The sequence below is a fragment of the Mustela erminea genome, chromosome 3 (genome assembly GCF_009829155.1).
Source record: "Mustela erminea isolate mMusErm1 chromosome 3, mMusErm1.Pri, whole genome shotgun sequence".
Lineage (NCBI taxonomy): Eukaryota > Metazoa > Chordata > Mammalia > Carnivora > Mustelidae > Mustela > Mustela erminea.
In genome coordinates this window covers 138,883,657-138,901,053 of record NC_045616.1, presented here as the reverse complement: position 1 = coordinate 138,901,053, position 17,397 = coordinate 138,883,657, and the positions used below count along the sequence as shown (strand labels likewise).

General features: G+C 35.2%; 1 protein-coding gene across 3 annotated transcripts in view; it reads right to left on the bottom strand.

Annotated features, from left to right (window-relative positions):
- The window catches only part of ZFR (zinc finger RNA binding protein), an 85,589-nt gene that overhangs the window by 18,875 nt on the left and 49,317 nt on the right, over positions 1-17,397 (bottom strand). For 2 of the 3 annotated variants that reach the window (XM_032337678.1, XM_032337679.1), the window contains 6 exons: positions 17,194-17,356; positions 15,934-16,139; positions 14,388-14,538; positions 11,027-11,168; positions 6,338-6,435; positions 5,376-5,471 (listed from right to left, as the gene is read on the bottom strand). In XM_032337678.1, coding sequence (XP_032193569.1) covers positions 5,376-5,471; positions 6,338-6,435; positions 11,027-11,168; positions 14,388-14,538; positions 15,934-16,139; positions 17,194-17,356 — 856 coding nt within the window. Of the gene's footprint in view, positions 1-5,374; positions 5,472-6,337; positions 6,436-11,026; positions 11,169-14,387; positions 14,539-15,933; positions 16,140-17,193; positions 17,357-17,397 lie in introns of those variants that run through there. The other variant, XM_032337680.1, reaches the window with a different exon arrangement.

Sequence of the window (17,397 nt, the reverse complement as noted above, 5' to 3'; positions counted from 1 at the left end):
ATCTGTTAAATCACTATATTATACACCTGAAACTAATATTAAATGCGTGTTAACTACACTGGAATTAAAGAGCGAATGAAACAAGTATCCAACACAAGAAGTTTGTAAAAGAATAAAATAAACAAGGAAAACAGAAAATTAGAGATGAAATTAGGATTAAATAGGAAAATGGTAGATCTGGCAGATAAATCCAAGGAGCTAATTCTCTGGGGAAAGGAAAAAATAATATGAAAACTAAGCCACTGCCTAAAGACGACAATACTAGGAACATTTTTAAATGCCAAAATACTGACATTCTTGTGTGTTTTAAACAATCAAAAAACCGGTGTACTTTATTTTACATACATCATTTCAAGAATAACCACCAGCTTCATGTGCGCTCTTTGACTCTCCTATCATTACCCTGCCATAGCCTATGCTCTCTTCTAATTCATTTTACACCTTTTTCTTCCTTCTCCACTCAATTTATAAAGCTCTGCCCCCTCAAAGGGATGTCTGAAGTTCATATCTTCCTCTGATAAAGAGGAAAAATAAAGTTGTAGGGCAGGGCCATCTATAGTGATGAACCTCTGGACTCCAAGAGTAGCCTAGAAAGAATGGCTTGAGAGTCCAGTATCGTAAATATCTTATCTTGGACTTAATACAATAGAAACAGCCTCAAGGGTACACAGGTGTAGAGAACTGAAGTTCCCTGCTGAGCAGAGAGCCCGATGTGGGGCTCTATCCCAGGACCCTGTGATCATGACCTGAGCTGATTCAGGTAGAGGCTTAACCCACTGAGCCACCCAGGCACCCTTATAGCACATATAATTTTGTACATTAAAAAATTTGAAGTGAGATAATACTGAACATATTTTTATATTAAAATATATAAAAAACTGGGGTGCCTGGGTATCGCAGTCGTTAAGCGTCTGCCTTCAGCTCATGGTCCTGGGGATCAAGCCCCACATTGGGCTCCCTGCTTGGCGGGAAGCCTGCTTCTCCCTCTCCCACTTCCCCTGCTTGTGGTTCCCTCTCTTGCTGTGTCTCTATCAAACAAATAAATAAAATCTTAAAAAAAAAAACTAAGAATTTAGTGAATTCTGACCACATTACAAAGAATGAAACACCCATCTGTCATTTTACTCCTATATAGCAACTACTACTGCTGGCTAGTCTAATCAACAAAGCTAAGAATTAAGAACAAACAAAATAATAATGAAGATGCTCCAAGTACTTAAAAAGCCTTGAGAGGGGCAACCTGGGCCGCTCAGCTGGTTAAGCCTCTAGGCTCTTGATTTTGGTTCAGGTCATGTCAAGGTTGCGGGATCAAGTTCCACACTGGGGTGGCATGGCAGGAGGAGTCTGTTTGAAATTCTCTCTCCCTCTCCCCTCCTTTGGCTCACATGCAGTCTCTCTCTAAAATAAATAAATAAATCTTACCTGTGCCCAAAAACCTAAAAAGAAAAACAATAAAAAAAGCAAAAAGCAAAAAAAAACCCCAAAAAACCCCCAAGATCCCCAAGAACAAAATTCTATCATATAACAATGTGAATAGCTGAACCGGTCAACTTTCCTAGGATAACAAAAGTTGCCAAAATTAAATAGGAGAGATAAAAATTAGACTAACTGCAACAGAAAAAACTGAGAAAATGTTACCCCCTTTATTAATACAGATTGGGAAATAATGTCATCAAATGACAGTAGTTTGATCCTCTAAGTGTTTCAGAATTTGGATAAAGAATAAAAACTTTCAAATTGTTTTTAGAGAGCTAGTGCACCAGTGATTCTAAATCTGAAAGAAGACAAAAATAAAACTATAAAATTTTCTTTTGTGTCACCAACAAAATTCCTAACCAGGTCATCAGTAAACGTAATAGTTCATTAATATCATTTTCGTGTATGAGAGTCACACTTGGAATGCAAAATTAGTTCAGTATGAGGAAATCTATTTGTATAATGAACAATACTGAACAGGTTGAAAGGAAAAAACTATACACTCATGTAAATAAACCTTGAAAGATTATCTGATAAAGTTTCATTTCCATTCCTGACTGTTTTTTTAACCTTAAAAAATTTTGTTAAAAAAATGTAAGCTCCACACCTAGAACTCACGATCCTGAGATCAAGAGTCACAGCTCTACGACTGAGCCAGTCAGGTGTCCCTCTATTCCTGATTCAGAATTAGTAAGCAAACTAGGAAAGGACTGACTGATAATTCTAACCTGATAAAGAAGTACCTCAAATAAAAGGCTAACCATCATGCTTAGTATACTAGTCACCTTAGAAGCATTTTCTTTATAATTAGGAACACAGCATGCATGTATTTTTTTTATTTCCTATTTATTCTAGAAGTATCAGTTAAATTAGAAAAAAGAAAGATGACAAAATGTCATTTAGGTATGATTCCAAGATTAGAAGACCCAAGAGAATCATATGAAAAAAATTATTACAAATAAAGGAATGCAGTCAGGTGAGAGGGGTTGCAAAATTAATATCCAAAGTTAACAGTTTTTATATACACAAACAATAACCAGAAAATAGATGTGAAGGGGGAAAAAGCCTCTAAAAGACAAAATACCTAGGTACAAACAAACAAAACCAAAACTTAACATGCATAGAACATATTCAAATCTAAGCAGGTACGTAAAATTAACTTCAGTAAACTTGACGTCACGTGCTCTAGGGTAAGAAGAGTCAGTATAAAAGTGATGATAATTCCCCCAACATCTATTAATTTCAATGCAGTACTTCTTAAGGAAACATCACAAGAACTTCAGAGAAACTGAACAAAGTTGTAGTCAAGTTCCTTTGGAAAAACAAATACATAAGAAAAACCAAAAAAATTCTTCTGAGCAAGATGGTGTTTAAAAGTGGGCAAAGAACAGAGAGGGAAGAATGTGATGATGAGGACACTCAGAAATTTAAATCTCTGAAGCTTCAATCATTAAGAGTTCAGTACTACAGAAGAAAACAGACTAAGGAATCAGACAACTGCAGAAATGGGCCCACAAAAAAGGAACTTTGGTCTAGGACAGGGTTTTTCAACCTCGGTGCTATCAATAACCAGTTTTGATAACTCAAAATATCTCCAGACATTGCCAAATGTCTCCTGGTGGACAAAACCGCCCCTGGCTGAGAACCACAGGTTTATAATAATGGTGGTATTTCAAACTGGGGGTTGGAAGGTGTCATTGTTAAATAAATTATTAAGTGGTACTGGAATAATTGGCAATTGGTCTAAAAAAACATTTAGCTAAATCTATTTATGATTTAAAAATTTTTTAAATCGAAAATTATTTTTAATTATACAAGTAATGTATATACATTTTGTCCTGATAAAAATTAAACATTACAGATCTCTACCATAACCATCCCTTTCTCCTACTCCTCAGAAACAACCCCTATTATAAGCTGGAATATATACTTATCAAAGCTTTTGTTATGTATTAAAAAAAATATATATGCACTTGTAGAAAATGCAATTTGATGGGGAAAAAAAGCTTTAGAAGAAAGAATGTGTGAACTAATTTATAATCTAAAATACAAGAAGATTTTTATAAGTAGAATATAAAACCCAGAGGTCATCAAAGATTAATGGATTAGAATTTACAAAAATTAAAAATTCTGATATAACAAAAATGGTAATATAACTGAAAAGCTGGAAAACATTTTTGTTACAGATAAGGGCTGATTTCTTATATAAAGATTTAATATAAATAAGAAAATGTTGAGTAACAAAGGAACTGCTGGTTAAGAGAAAAATAATTCTAAATCCAGCAATCACTCAAATTAAAAAATGTAAATAAAAAAAAAGACCATTTTACATTTATCATATTGTTAAGAAGTGTGATGGTGTCCCAGAGTTAGTGAGGGTGGGAAGGAAATGATCGATCCACCAGTTTCTGGGTGTTTTCAATGATTCAACTTTCTCAAAAATAACTGGCACATGTTCTTTGACCTTGGAATTCTAGCCCTAGCAATTTATTACATGAACTATAATACAAAAGCTTGACAACAATATAATGAAGACTTAATGGTAAAATACTGCAAACAACCAAATGTCATCAAATGGATACTAATTAAATAAAATATGGCATGTTCCCAAAAGGGAATACCATGTAGTTAATGCAAAGAATAAGGTGGATTTGACTATGCCTTTCTCAAAGAGCTCCAAGATGCATTTTGTTAAGAAAATGCAAATAATTAAATAGCATGAACACCCATGTTTAGAAAAAAATTAAAGCATTCAAGTAGCCTGGCTATTCACTTCTCTCTAACCCAACTCTGAAACCAATACATTCAATTATATTTTTGAATACGCTCCCCCAGCCAACTGAATTCTTGCTACTCAGGAACCAAAAGGGCTCAAACTTCACAGGGATACTAGTACATATATAAAAATAAGAACATATATGGTGTATATACATGTACTTTTTTCCTGGAAGTAATCACAACAAATGTTACAGATAATTTGCCATAGAATAATAAGATGACTCACTTTTTGGTGACTTTCTGCATTATTTGAATTTCCTAACTTCACATATTTCTTTTTCTTCTTCACATTTTATTTCACAACCTCTATTTCTGGAATTTTTAAATTTTTAAATATTTTTTTTTTTTTTTTTAAAAGATTTTACCTATTTATTTGAGAGAGAGACAGTGGGAGAGAGCATGAGCGAGGAGAAGGTCAGAGAGCGAAGCAGACTCCCCATGGAGCTGGGAGCCCGATGCGGGACTCGATCCCCGGACTGCGGGATCATGACCTGAGCCGAAGGCAGTCGTCCAACCAACTGAGCCACCCAGGCGTCCCAATTTTTAAATATTTTTTAAAAAAAGATTTTATTTATTTGACAGAGGGAGAGAGCGTGCACGTGCACGAGTAGGGGGAGGGTCAGGACAAGCAGACTCTCTGCTCATTGGGGAGTCCAATCCAGCATTTCTTCCCAGGATCCTGAAATCATGACCTGAGACCAAGTCAGACGCTTAACTGACTGAGCCGCTCAGGCACCCCTACATTATTAAAAAAAAAAAACCCTGTTAACAGAACTCTGCATACGGAGATTAATAGCTTAAATTTTAGTCTTTGTATTTTTATGTAAATAAAAGCCAATTAACAATTGCTGTTACCTTAAAAAATAAACATCATAAGAGCAAAAGAAAAAAAAAGAAGGAGGATAATACAAAAAGAAACATCAGGTGTAATTCTTTAAATAATAAAATCTCAGAAAGTTAGACACTCTATGACCCTCAGGATTTCTCCCTAGAAGAGGAAAGGAAGTACATTTAGCAAATGAAAATAAAGTTGACAATTAAATGTAAGAGGAGATTATAAAAACTGTGATAGTGTTTCCTAAAGATTTATTTTTCATACCATAAAGTTACATACTACTCACCCAGCTTGGAAAATCAGACCACGTTGGAACTCGCTGACAGAGGTCCCGGAGAATACGTATGATAATCACACAGGACTGCAGACCATTAGCTCTAGCCTTGAGAGCAACACAAAAACCCAGGTGAATTAATCTTAGAAATATTGAAAATAATCCCTTGATGAAAAAAAGTTAAAATACCACTGTTCAATGGAAGCTCAGATAAAAATAAAACAAAAATAACCACACTTAAAATTGGATTCAATGAGCTGCCATTTACAGCAATATTTTATGCCAGGGTTAGTATTTAAAAGCTGGTATTTTAGGTCAAAGTAAACAGATTATACAAGAATAATATTTCTTGATCCCCTGTGAACCTTGACCTGTGTTCATTTAAAACAGTAAACTTAAAAAAAAATTCTGCCTACATTAGAAATAAAAGAAAAAGTAAAGAGCTAAAAAGTTTGTCTAGGGACTGAAAGGTTAAGGAAATCTGTTTGGTTTCCCTTCTGTGCCTTTGCATGACTGCAAAGTCACTAAACCAAACAGCTGCTTCCTCACCTTTCACTCCCTACACTTATTAACTTAGAGAAAGAGGGGGAAAAAATCTTAAAACTATACACAAAGCTTTAAACACATATTCCATTATTTAAAGCAAAAGTTAATCTGCAGCCTTATGGAATATAATATATAATACACAAACATGTGATGTTCCTAAACAAGTAAACTTTAAATATAGCCACTAAAAATAAAAATAAAAAAACCCAAACTACAAAACACCCCCAAACCTAAAGTTATTGTCAAATTAATAGTAACTGCAATATGCAGATCTTCACACCCAGCTTTCTATGTTAACATATTTTCTGAGATTTAATTTAAAATAGATTGCTTGGGCAATCTTTTGAAATGTTTAAACACAGTTAAACATGTTTACTGAACTACTCTCTCATAAGGCTACAAGAAAAAAGTAAAATGATGTTCCGAACCTGGAACCACTTAGCGTGGCGTAGAGCAGCCAGAGCGTCAAGGCATTTTTGCCTGTCCAAGACGTCCGGTGGGTCTTTCACCATACCCGAGGTTACATCTAAAATGGATTGAATTGGCAAAATGCAGTGAGGAATGGGTGTTTGACCAGGTGAGCAAGACACTTCCTTAAAGTAGCATCAGTGTCACATGAGCCATTTGTGAGTTTACCAGCACTTTAATGTACCCAGAGTTATTTTCAGCAAATTTATATAACCCAATGTGAAAATCAAAAATACTTAAACTCTTAAGAAATGTAATAAATGATTTCTGCAAATAACCCTACCCACCAAAATAAAATCAAAAGGAAGGATTACTGGACACAGCGCACCAGCACAAAGACAAGACAAGAGGGAACACAAAAATCCACCTTAATAAATGAGAGTTCATGATAAACTATTAAGTTTGTTCAGTATTCTAAATGGTCAGAGGTTATTCTGGGGCTCATATAGCAAAGAACTAATAATAAATATGAAATGATCAATACAATAATAATTATGGAAAAAAACAGAGCCAAAAATATGCATTTCTAAGAGGTCAATGGTTTCTCGTCTACAGCTTTAAGGGAATATGAAATGCTCTTTAAGAAAGTTTCCATAAAATATCCCAAAGAATAACTGGAGAGGAATAATGGATATAGAAGAAAAGGGCGATAGGAACTAGCATGGTTAAATAGGATAAGTACAGAAAAAGAAGAGATGTAGTAAGAACTCTTTGATGATAAATAATAGGTATGGCCTAAAATTATAATAACTGATTTTAAATCCGATTATTATGTTAAAACAAAGGAGCCACCTAAAAAACTTGAGAAAATCTGAACCTAACTAGGACAAGAGGTTAATTTTACATTCGCGATAGAGGGCCAGCTATGTTCATCTAAACGTATCTGTAAAGTGTGTATAAAAATAACAGCATATTAGCTAATTAAGCTATTCAAAACAGCAACTAAGTCAATCTAATTCATAGCTCTTAATGATTTTAACAGTAGAAGTATTTTCTAAACACAGCATAATTACATACTAGGTGAGTCATCTATTGAATTTCACAGTCTACTGGCTAAAGTGCACCAAAATTATGGGGTATTTAAAATATAATTTAATAAATCACTGAGGTTACCAAATGAGTGTAAGGGACAAAAGAAATAATAATGATAAAAGAAGTTAAAGATGATTTTTAGAGTATTATTGCACTTTAGGCAAATTATTTAATTGTATATATTTTGTATGAGCATTCAGTTATCTTAAAAGACACTTGTCCTTATTTTGAGGAGATAATACATAAAGAAGCATATTCTAAAAATGATAACTCTATCCATTGGGCTTTCTATTCTTAGTTCTTCTCCTCAAATAATCAAATGATCCAGATTTTTCAAGACATGTTAGAAGGGCGATTTTCAGATAATCAAAGAATGCTGTGTAGCATTCTGAGAATTAAGACTGAAAGAAGAATGTGGATACTAAAAAGAAACTATCAAGACAAAATATTAGTGATTTTTAAAAAACAGTGGACAATCTCAAAACCTGCAAGACTTACTACTAAAATGAGAAACATACTGACCATAAGATATAGGGCTCTTCTGAGATAAGGAAAGAAAGGGATACAGAAAAGCACAGCTAACTAAGGAAAAAAGAAAAAAAAAAAGAAATAAAAAAATGAAACAAAAAACCACTTCTTAATGCAGGATTACAAAACTGCTTAAGGACCCTCTTTCTATTCCCTTATTTACATTACTTGCTAAAGTTAAAATGCAAATAGGTGACAACGTGCAATCTCTTTCTAAAAAAAGTTTCTGAATTTCTATGTTATTTTCACAGTGTTATAATTTCCTTTAATATGTAAGAAAATTTTTCTTTTTGCACACAAGCATTTATAACTTTGAAAATTTTAATTAATGATAGAATTTCAAAGATGCCAAGACACCTATTGCAATTTAAAAACAAATTAAGAGCTGTTAAGTAGAAAGTTTCTGTTAAATTTAGAGTGTGGATTTTTGCACCCATTTTATATTTCAAGTGGATTAACCCCTTAGGTATATTGTACTAAAAACAAAAAAATTATACTTCTTGCCTAATACCCAGTTAACAAAACAAAAATAATTTAATTTATTTAAAAAAAAAAAAGGAGCAAATTCTTATCCTACATCAATGTATTTCATAAATTTTAAGGGGTTAATCACTAGTTAGAAGACATGCTGTGTCCACACTATTTTATGATTAAAAGTTAATGGGAATATATTAATTGAAATTAACATGGTTATGTAAAATATATAATCCACCCACAACCATTTAAAAACTAGTGTGAACACTGCTCAATTCTGGAGTAGACAAAGACAAAACAAACAAAACAGCCACACAAAGGACAATAAATGCCAGACTCTGCATCCAAAATCCCTCCTTAATCAAATGGCAGGTGTGACACTGAGCTTTTGAAAACCTTGGTCAAAAATCCTTCCGATGTCTTGGCAGCAACCCCTGACAGGAATCAATCCCCTCTGCTAGAAGGCTTTGGACCGGGACTGATAAGCTACAGGTGGAAAAAAACACACACATACTTGACTTGCTGCAGAGAAGACACTGTAGCAAGGGTTAGAGCATTTCCAACATTTCAAGCTTCAAGTCAATAGTGTTTAACTGTCAAACACAGTACCATAAAGTAGATCTGACATGTGTTTAACAGTTATTTGGGCAATTTAATAATTTTTAAAAAATAATTGAAAAATAATTTTTGGTATTAAACAGGACCATTAAAGAGCTACCACACTGCACAAGGCACAAGTCTCAAGACTTATAATTGTTCTTCCGGCAAAGCCTTCCTTACCCCCTGTACTAACTCCCCAAAGCAAGCTATAGGCTTTAAGTGATTTTAAGACACAGAGCATTGGGAGCTGCAGTGAGAGAGAATACATACCGTTATTCTGCAGCAAGAAAGAAGCAATCTTCATAATGAAGCTAAAGACATAGTTTACTGCAGTAATCTGCAGCAAGGAACACTCTATCAATGTTTCTATACTTTTTGCACATCCAACTTTTCAGCTCAGTGTCTTGAGGTAAAATCTTCTAATTTTGGACTGATCATTTCTCTCACCAGAGTATTTATGAAATCCAGAACAGTAATTCTAACTCAATTCTGGGTCAGACAAAAATATAATTTTGTTTCCTTTAGAAGGAATAGGTTATCAAAGACTCTATACTACAAATGTGGTATGAACTTTAGACTTCTGCAACATAATGAAGTAACCCGATACTGCATAAATTTAAGGCTAAATGTAATTGGATAAGATGTGCTCTGAAATAGTTAAATGGTTATATGAGTGTAATTTCATTCTAAGTATAACAGCTTTTATCATATTAGAAGATTTTTCAAATCCTAAGTGTCATATGTTGCACATGAATTGAACAGATCGACTCAGGAACTGTTTTTTCCCCCAGCATATCCATAGTCAGACCTTCAATGGAAACTCATGTTCATATAAAAGATCCTTTACACAAAACCCAATTATTTTTAAGATGCAAAGCTTATACAACATACAAGTCCTGATATGATATATATGTGAAGTATGCAAGATTAGACATGCCTCCCAATGACCACATTTTAAATTAAGTGTTCTCTTTCTGGGTTGTGGAAAAGCCCAGTGCCTTAAAAAAAAATGCTTTGCTGTAAGAAAACAAATTTAAAGGGACAGTAACTAAGAGCCTACTGATACTATGTTAAACAATTTTAGTATTTAATATAAATACTATCTGTATCACAAAGAAATATTAGTGTAGACTATATAACTTCATACTCAACAAGTTAAGATGTACAAAAACAACATGAAAGGAAACAAAGTAAATTTTATCTGACCCATAAAACAACAGAACCAACATTAGGCAGACACTGACCATGCTTTTTGGCTTAAAAGCTTTTGAAGCTTTGAAAATGTTACAGAACAGTCCCTAAAGCAACATTGCTGGCACCAGCAGGATTTCATATTCTACAATTGTAAAGTAAGTTTAAAAATCCTGTACTGTACTATAACTTACTAAGCCTACACCATTTATTTTTCAGTATCTCTAGTATAATAATATTGGGTTTAAAAGCCCAAATCTATGTGCATTAGGATGCTCTGCATTCATGAAAACTCTCCAAACCAAAGAGCAACCTCAGAGAACTAGAAATATTTACCTCAGGACAAGCCAAATCCATGATTACACATATAACAATGCCTCTTAAAACATATTACAAGTATATAACCAATTTTATTTGAAACTCTCGTCTTTTTTAGAAGACAAGGCAAGAACAAGGAACTTCTTAACAGAAGTTAAATTTGTGGCCCTTTACTACCAACATTTAATTTTTTTCATGTGTCCATTATGTCAGCAAGAATAATTTTGAACTTTTTTTTTTCCAGAAATCTGAGGTTAGCAAGAAAAGAAAAAAATCAAGAAAGTCAATAATACCATGAGTGTTTTATATAAAAGTACATTACTAAAAAGAGCATTTACTTTCTGGGAAATGATCTTATTAAGCAAAACTGGTTGCTACTTAAGTCAAATCTATCAAATTCATATGTAATGCCAGCATGTTGCCTTCTAGGGCTTAATGCCATCTTAAAGAGTAGGTAAATGAAAAAAAAGTTAATAGAAAAGTAGAACGTTTAATGGCTTTCCAACCTCCTTCCCTCATGTTCTCTTCTCGAATAATTGGAGATGTCAGGGTGATAGTGACTTGCATTTTGGGTTCCACACATGAATTCAAAATTATTGCCGCTTCAGACACAGCACATTTTATATCATACTTCTCAGGACTTATAACCTATGTAATGAAGAGCACAAAAAATTAGCTAAACTTTTATATTATCAGACAAAGCAGTTTCATTATGACTCTTTCATTTTCTCACCCTCTCAAGTATTTTTACTTATTTTTAAAAGTTGTTTATTTTTTAAAAAGTCATCTTTACACCCAACATGGGGCTCAAACTTCAAACTTAAAACCTGAAGATCAAGAGTCACGTGCTCTACTGACAGAACTAGTCAGGGCCCTACCTCAATCCTTTCATAAGGAGTAGATAATATACTTCTCCTCTAAGAAGCCTTACAATAATCCAAGTATCATTCATCTCTTACCATACTTGCCTTTTACAGTTCTTTATTGAGCTAATATTTACCATTATTTGTACTAGGAGTTATTTGTATATGTCCCTCTTAGATTATAAATTCTTGAATAGAAGAAACACTGCTGTGTTTACTACTGTACCTTCAAATTGCATCTGGGTAGTTAAGTTCTTCTACATCTGCAGAATTTGAATGAAACTAAATAGATCCTTGAATTCAACCATTCCCACTGTATGTACATTGTGAAATTAACACATCTATACATCATAATTGGAGAGCAAAAAGTCTTGATTAAGATCCAGAAAAACCAAGATTCACTGTAATTTGATATAGATAAGCCCCAGTTTCCACTGTAATTTGATATAGATAAGCCCCAGCTTCTATTAATGAATGCTTTACAGAAATTACATGGAGTGTTTATAGTACAATATGTAAGTTCAAATTCCAGCTATTACTTTACCAGTGTTGTGAATATGGGCAAATTATTTAACTCCTCTACCCTGTTTCTGTAAAATGGGGACAGAAATTGTTACCTAACCTGTAGAACTAAATAAATTAACTATATAAAGCCCTTAAAACAGTGCCTGGTTGGGGCACTTAGTCAGCTAAGTCTTTGACTTTGGCTCAGGTCATGATCTGGGGGTCTTGGGATTGAGCTCCATGTTGGGGCTTTTGCTCAGCGGGGATGTGCTTGAGATTCTCTCTCTGCACCTCCCCTCCCCTAGCTCGTGTGCTCTTCCTCAAATAAATAAATAAAATCTTAAAACAACAACAACAACAAAAAAAAAGTGCCTGGTACATACTAAGTACTATAAAAATGTCAACTATGACAATGATGACGAAGAATTTTTTTTATTCAGGGTGCCTGGGTGGCTCAGTGGGTTAAGGCCTCTGCCTTCGGCTCCGGTCATGGTCCCAGGATCCTGGGATCGAGCCCCGCATCGGGCTCTCTGCTCAGCGGGGAGCCTGCTTCCTCCTCTCTCTCTCTGTCTGCCTCTCTGCCTCCTTGTGATCTCTCTCTCTCTGTGTCAAATAAATAAATAAAATTAAAAAAAAATTTTTTTTTAATTCCCTTGTATAGTAAGTACAGTCTGATTTGGAAAGGGTATTTTGCTTTTAGTCTAACTGCTTATTTCCTTAGAATATATTTCCCTACTTCGTAGTTTTATTAAGCACCTTCCCCCCCCCCCCCCCAGATTTTATCTATTTATTTGACAGAGAGAGACACTGAGAGAGACCATCAGGCAAGGGGAGTGGGAGGGGGAGAAGCAGGCTTCCAGCAGGAAAGGGACCCCAATGGTCACTGGGATCATGACCTGAGCCAAAGGTAGATGCTTAATGACTGAGCCACCCAGGTGCCCCCAAGCATCGCAATTAAGATCAAGGTATTTCTAGCAAATTATGTAATTCTCTCAAGGCCCTCAACACCCACCTCCCCTCATATCCCATTGCCCTAGCAGCCTCAACAGAGGGAAAAAAGCAGACACACAATGCCAATTCTTCTGGTTCCTAGCACTTAAAAGACTCATCCACAATGAGAAACTTCGTATCTGGAACAATGGGAACATAAAGCAAACATCATTAAGTGTTAGCTGTCAGAGCTTAAGTTCAACATTGTGGTTCACTATCCCTTTTGTTACCAGTTGCTCTGCTGTGGTCAAGTACTATTTATTCTGACTCACTGCTGTAGAATACACATGAACAATGAAATGTCAATCCTTGGATTTAGAATACCTAATTAATTTTTAAAACCAAAAAGGTTTTAAAATAAATTATATACATTAAATTATTCAAGAAATATATTTCTTGAAAAATTTATTTTAGGGGCACCTGGGTAGCTCAGTGGGTTAAAGCCTCTGCCTTTGGCTCAGGTCATGATCTCAGGGTCCTGGGATTGCGCCCCACATCAGGCTCACCGCTCAGCGGGAAGCCTGCTTCTCCCCCCCCATCGCCCGCCTCTCTGCCTACTTGTGATCTCCATCTGTCAAATAAATAAATCTTTAAAAAATTTTTTATTTTATTTAGAGAGAGAGAGAGAGAGGGTGTGTGTCGGGATGGCTGAGTGTGTGCTGGGGGTGGGGGGAGGCAGAAGGAGAGGGAGGGAGAGTCTTAAACAGACTCTATGCTGAGGGCTGAGCCCAATGTGGGCCTTGATCTCAAGACCCAAGCCAAAACCAAGAGCTGGACATTTGACTGTATCACCCAGGTTCCCCAAGGAATATTTACTTTAAATCCCAATCTGAGATTATGAGACTAATGTGTAACATTTTTTAGAATTCAATCTTAAAAAGTTTGCTTTTGTAAGACCAAAAAGGGGATATTCTACTAATTGTGAATTGCCATGATTTGCTAGACAAAGACAGAATTCCTATCATTATAAAGACAGAAAAAGAAAAATCCCAGTAAGACCAGGGAATTTCAAATTGGAAAGACTATTTCTTACTATATTTTATTAAAAACATGTATTCAAATAAACAGGCGAGAGGTTCACAGATTTTAAAAATTCAAGTTTGCTACACAGGGGCTTTGTTTTTAACAAAAAAAGAAAAAGAAAAACCATTTTCTGTCAACAACTGCCTTCTCTCTTAAGCTTCAAATCTTGGAAAAAAAAATCAGGATGAGAACATGTGCTACAATTTTACATTTTTAAATAAATTAGCAAGATGGCTTCATGTCAAATATAAGCACTATAAAACCTAAAAAGGCAAACTAGAAAATAGTACTACCAATTTGCACAACGAAGCAAAACAACAACAACACCCCCCCCCCCCAAAAAAACCAAAAAAAAAAAAACCCTCAAAAGGGAAAGTCAAGCCAAAAATTTAAAGGCTGGCTTGGGTTTAGGCTGAAGCACAGTTAGTCCTGCCAAAAACTTCTGAACCAGACAAGGGGTAAAAATGAACATTTCCATAATACTTACAGCAAGCTGTTTGGGTAGGTTTTCTGCAATACGGCTTAATAATGTCTTTGAAGGTTTCTCAGAGCACAGCAAAACAAGGTTGACATTTCTATCTCCTCGGAGAAGTAATCCTTTTGCCAATACTCCCACTCGCAAAACTCCTTTTAAAGCTCTGCGGTGAAATCAAATTATATTATGACATTTGTCTTCCCAGCCACAGCCATGATAATCTCTAAATATATAATAGTAAATTAAATAATTTTATGCTATCAACTACAGTTTAAAAATATCTAATATTTTTATTTATTTTTTTTAAATATTTTTTATTTTATTTATTTGACAGAGAGAGAAAGAGATCACAAGTAGGCAAAGAGACAGTCAGAGGGAGGGGGAAGCAGGCTCCCCGCTGAGCAGGGAGCCCAATGCAGGGCTCGATCCCAGGACCCTGAGATCATGACCTGAGCCGAAGGCAAGAGGCTTAACCCACTGAGCCACCCAGGCACCCCCAATATTTAATATTTTCAAGAAGCAGCCTTCATTTAGATAAAATATATAGATAAATAAATCAAGAACTAAGATCTCACGGGATCTTTTGTCTCACAGGACCATTTCAAAGAATATTAACATTTCTGTGTCTCATTTTACAAATCAGAATAAGAGTCATGGTTCCTTATTTTAAAATCTCATGACCCTGAGACTGAGACCTGAGCTAAGATCAAGAGTTGAATACTGGGGCACCTGGGTGGCTCAGTGGGTTAAAGCCTCCGCCTTCGGCTCAGGTCATGATCTCATGGTCCTGGGATCGAGCCCTGCATCGGGTTCCCTGCATCAGGCTCTCCACTCAGCAGGGAGCCTGCTTCCTTCTCTCTCTCAGCCTGCCTCTCTGACTACTTGTGACCTCTCTGTCAAATAAATAAAAAATATCTTAAAAAAAAAAAAAAAAAAAAAAAAAGAGTTGAATGCTTAACTGTCTGAGGCACCCAAGTGCCCCAAGAGTCATGTTTAATGTAGTGTAAAAATATTTCCAAATGGTAAAAGGAAAAATCACAACCTAAAACTTGATATGAAAGATGTTTCCAGGTGTGCCTGTGTGGCTTAGTTGGTTAAGTATCTGATTCTTGATCTTACGGTAATCAGTTTAAGCCCTGTGTTGGGCTCCACAGTGGGCCTGAGCTTACCTAAAAAAACAGTTTCCAAAGCTTAAGTTTCTTCATGCTTTATGGTCAACGAACTAAGGAAACAAATTGCTAAAACAAGGACTGAATGTGGGACAGATACAACAAAGGAAAACTGAAGAGCAGCTGAATGCAATTATGGAGGCGGCTTTGAAAAAAGACTCAAAATAGTTTTATATAAATTAAAATAAAATTAGTAAAATCACAAGGTTGGAGATTTTAACTGTGTTATTTATTTTAGCAAAAAGCAGCTAAATGCATTAAATATCTACCCAAACAAGACATGTATATTCACACCAGAGAATTTTTAGTCTTTGTAACTTTTTATTTCAAGTATAAGAAGTACATGGAAAGAAAAACAAAAAATAAGCAAAGTAACTCTGAAAACACACCTGTCTTTACCTCCCTCTTTCTTATCATCTCCCTCTTTGCTCTTGCTCTTCTCATGTTCAGACAAACTGTCTGAAACAAGTTTTAAAGCACGTTCAGTGATAGAAACAATTTTCTGAACTGCCTGTAATTCTTCCTCAGTTGGATAAATGGTTGCGTGTTTTGTCATGACATAACGGTCATCAGATGAATCAGGACGACGTAAGGGCTAGAGAAAAAAAGTTACTTCATTTAAAAGCAATGTTTCCTGGGCAAAAATAAACATATTTTTCAACTACATGTATGTTCGTCATATCTTTTTAATAAAGTCAACTATGCAAAATGTCCACTTAAAATACCTTCCCCTTTTCTACTTCAGTAAAAACAAAACTGCAAACTTTGGAAAGTTATACTATCAAGAGTCGGATGCTTGTGTATGTATGCATTTGCTTATCTCTGTATGTACACATGCTCTGCCTGAACACCGTATCTAAGGTTATGGAAATAATTCTTACTCAACTTTAAAGACTGTTGATTGTGAAAATTTTTTTGACTTTGATAAAACAGGTCTTACAAATGCTTGTTCTGTGTAAAGACAAATGAGAAAGAGAGTAAGTTAAAGAGGAGGACTTGCTGTTTCTCCTAAATGCTCTCTGGAAAACAACAAAAAATTCTCTAGTTTTGTAGTCTAAACTTCTATGGAATGCTCTTCATAAGCTGGTGTCTCTTCGTTTACACAGCTTCTATGGAACACAAACCTCAAGATGCATTATCTTTCCTACACTTTTCCTAGTACATCAACTGTTATGCTCAAGTGGAACCATTTACATACCGCTTATCCTGCACTCAATTCAGAAGCAGTAGCAGGTTTTAGATGGTCAGGTTTTGAAGAAGGAAAGAAGATTCTCAACAACAGGTAATGGGAAGATAATAATTTTGAAGGCAAAGCAGCTGCCTTCAAAAGTGGTTGCTCTTGCAAATGTCAAGAAAAACAAAGGAAAGAAAATCTCTAATGTTAAAGAACACTTAACAGAACAAAAGCTCTGCTCCTGTTTAGCTTTTACTGAAGGTTAAGAAAAATTCATGGACACTCTATGAAGTCCTTTATAAGACATGAGTTAGAAGCTATAATAAAAGGAGGAAAAATTCTAAATCAAATGTAAAACTTATACTGACATTATGAGACTATTAAATCTAAGAATTAGTCTCCCCAAACTGTTATCTTCTAAAGCTGAATCAATCTTAACACTTTTATCCCCTAAGTAAATGATGTGTACACTTACTGCAGGCCCCTGTGGCTGAGGAGGCATGCCTGGTCGGACTCCCAGAAGGCCTAATGGGCCTGGGGGACCATGAGGATAGCCTCCATCAGGCATCCGGCGGCGATCATCCCAATGGTGTTGTTCTTCCTCCATTCTTCTCCAATACATGTCCTCTTCATAACGTCTGAAAACAGAGAATGGTATTACAAACCTTATTAAAAGAAA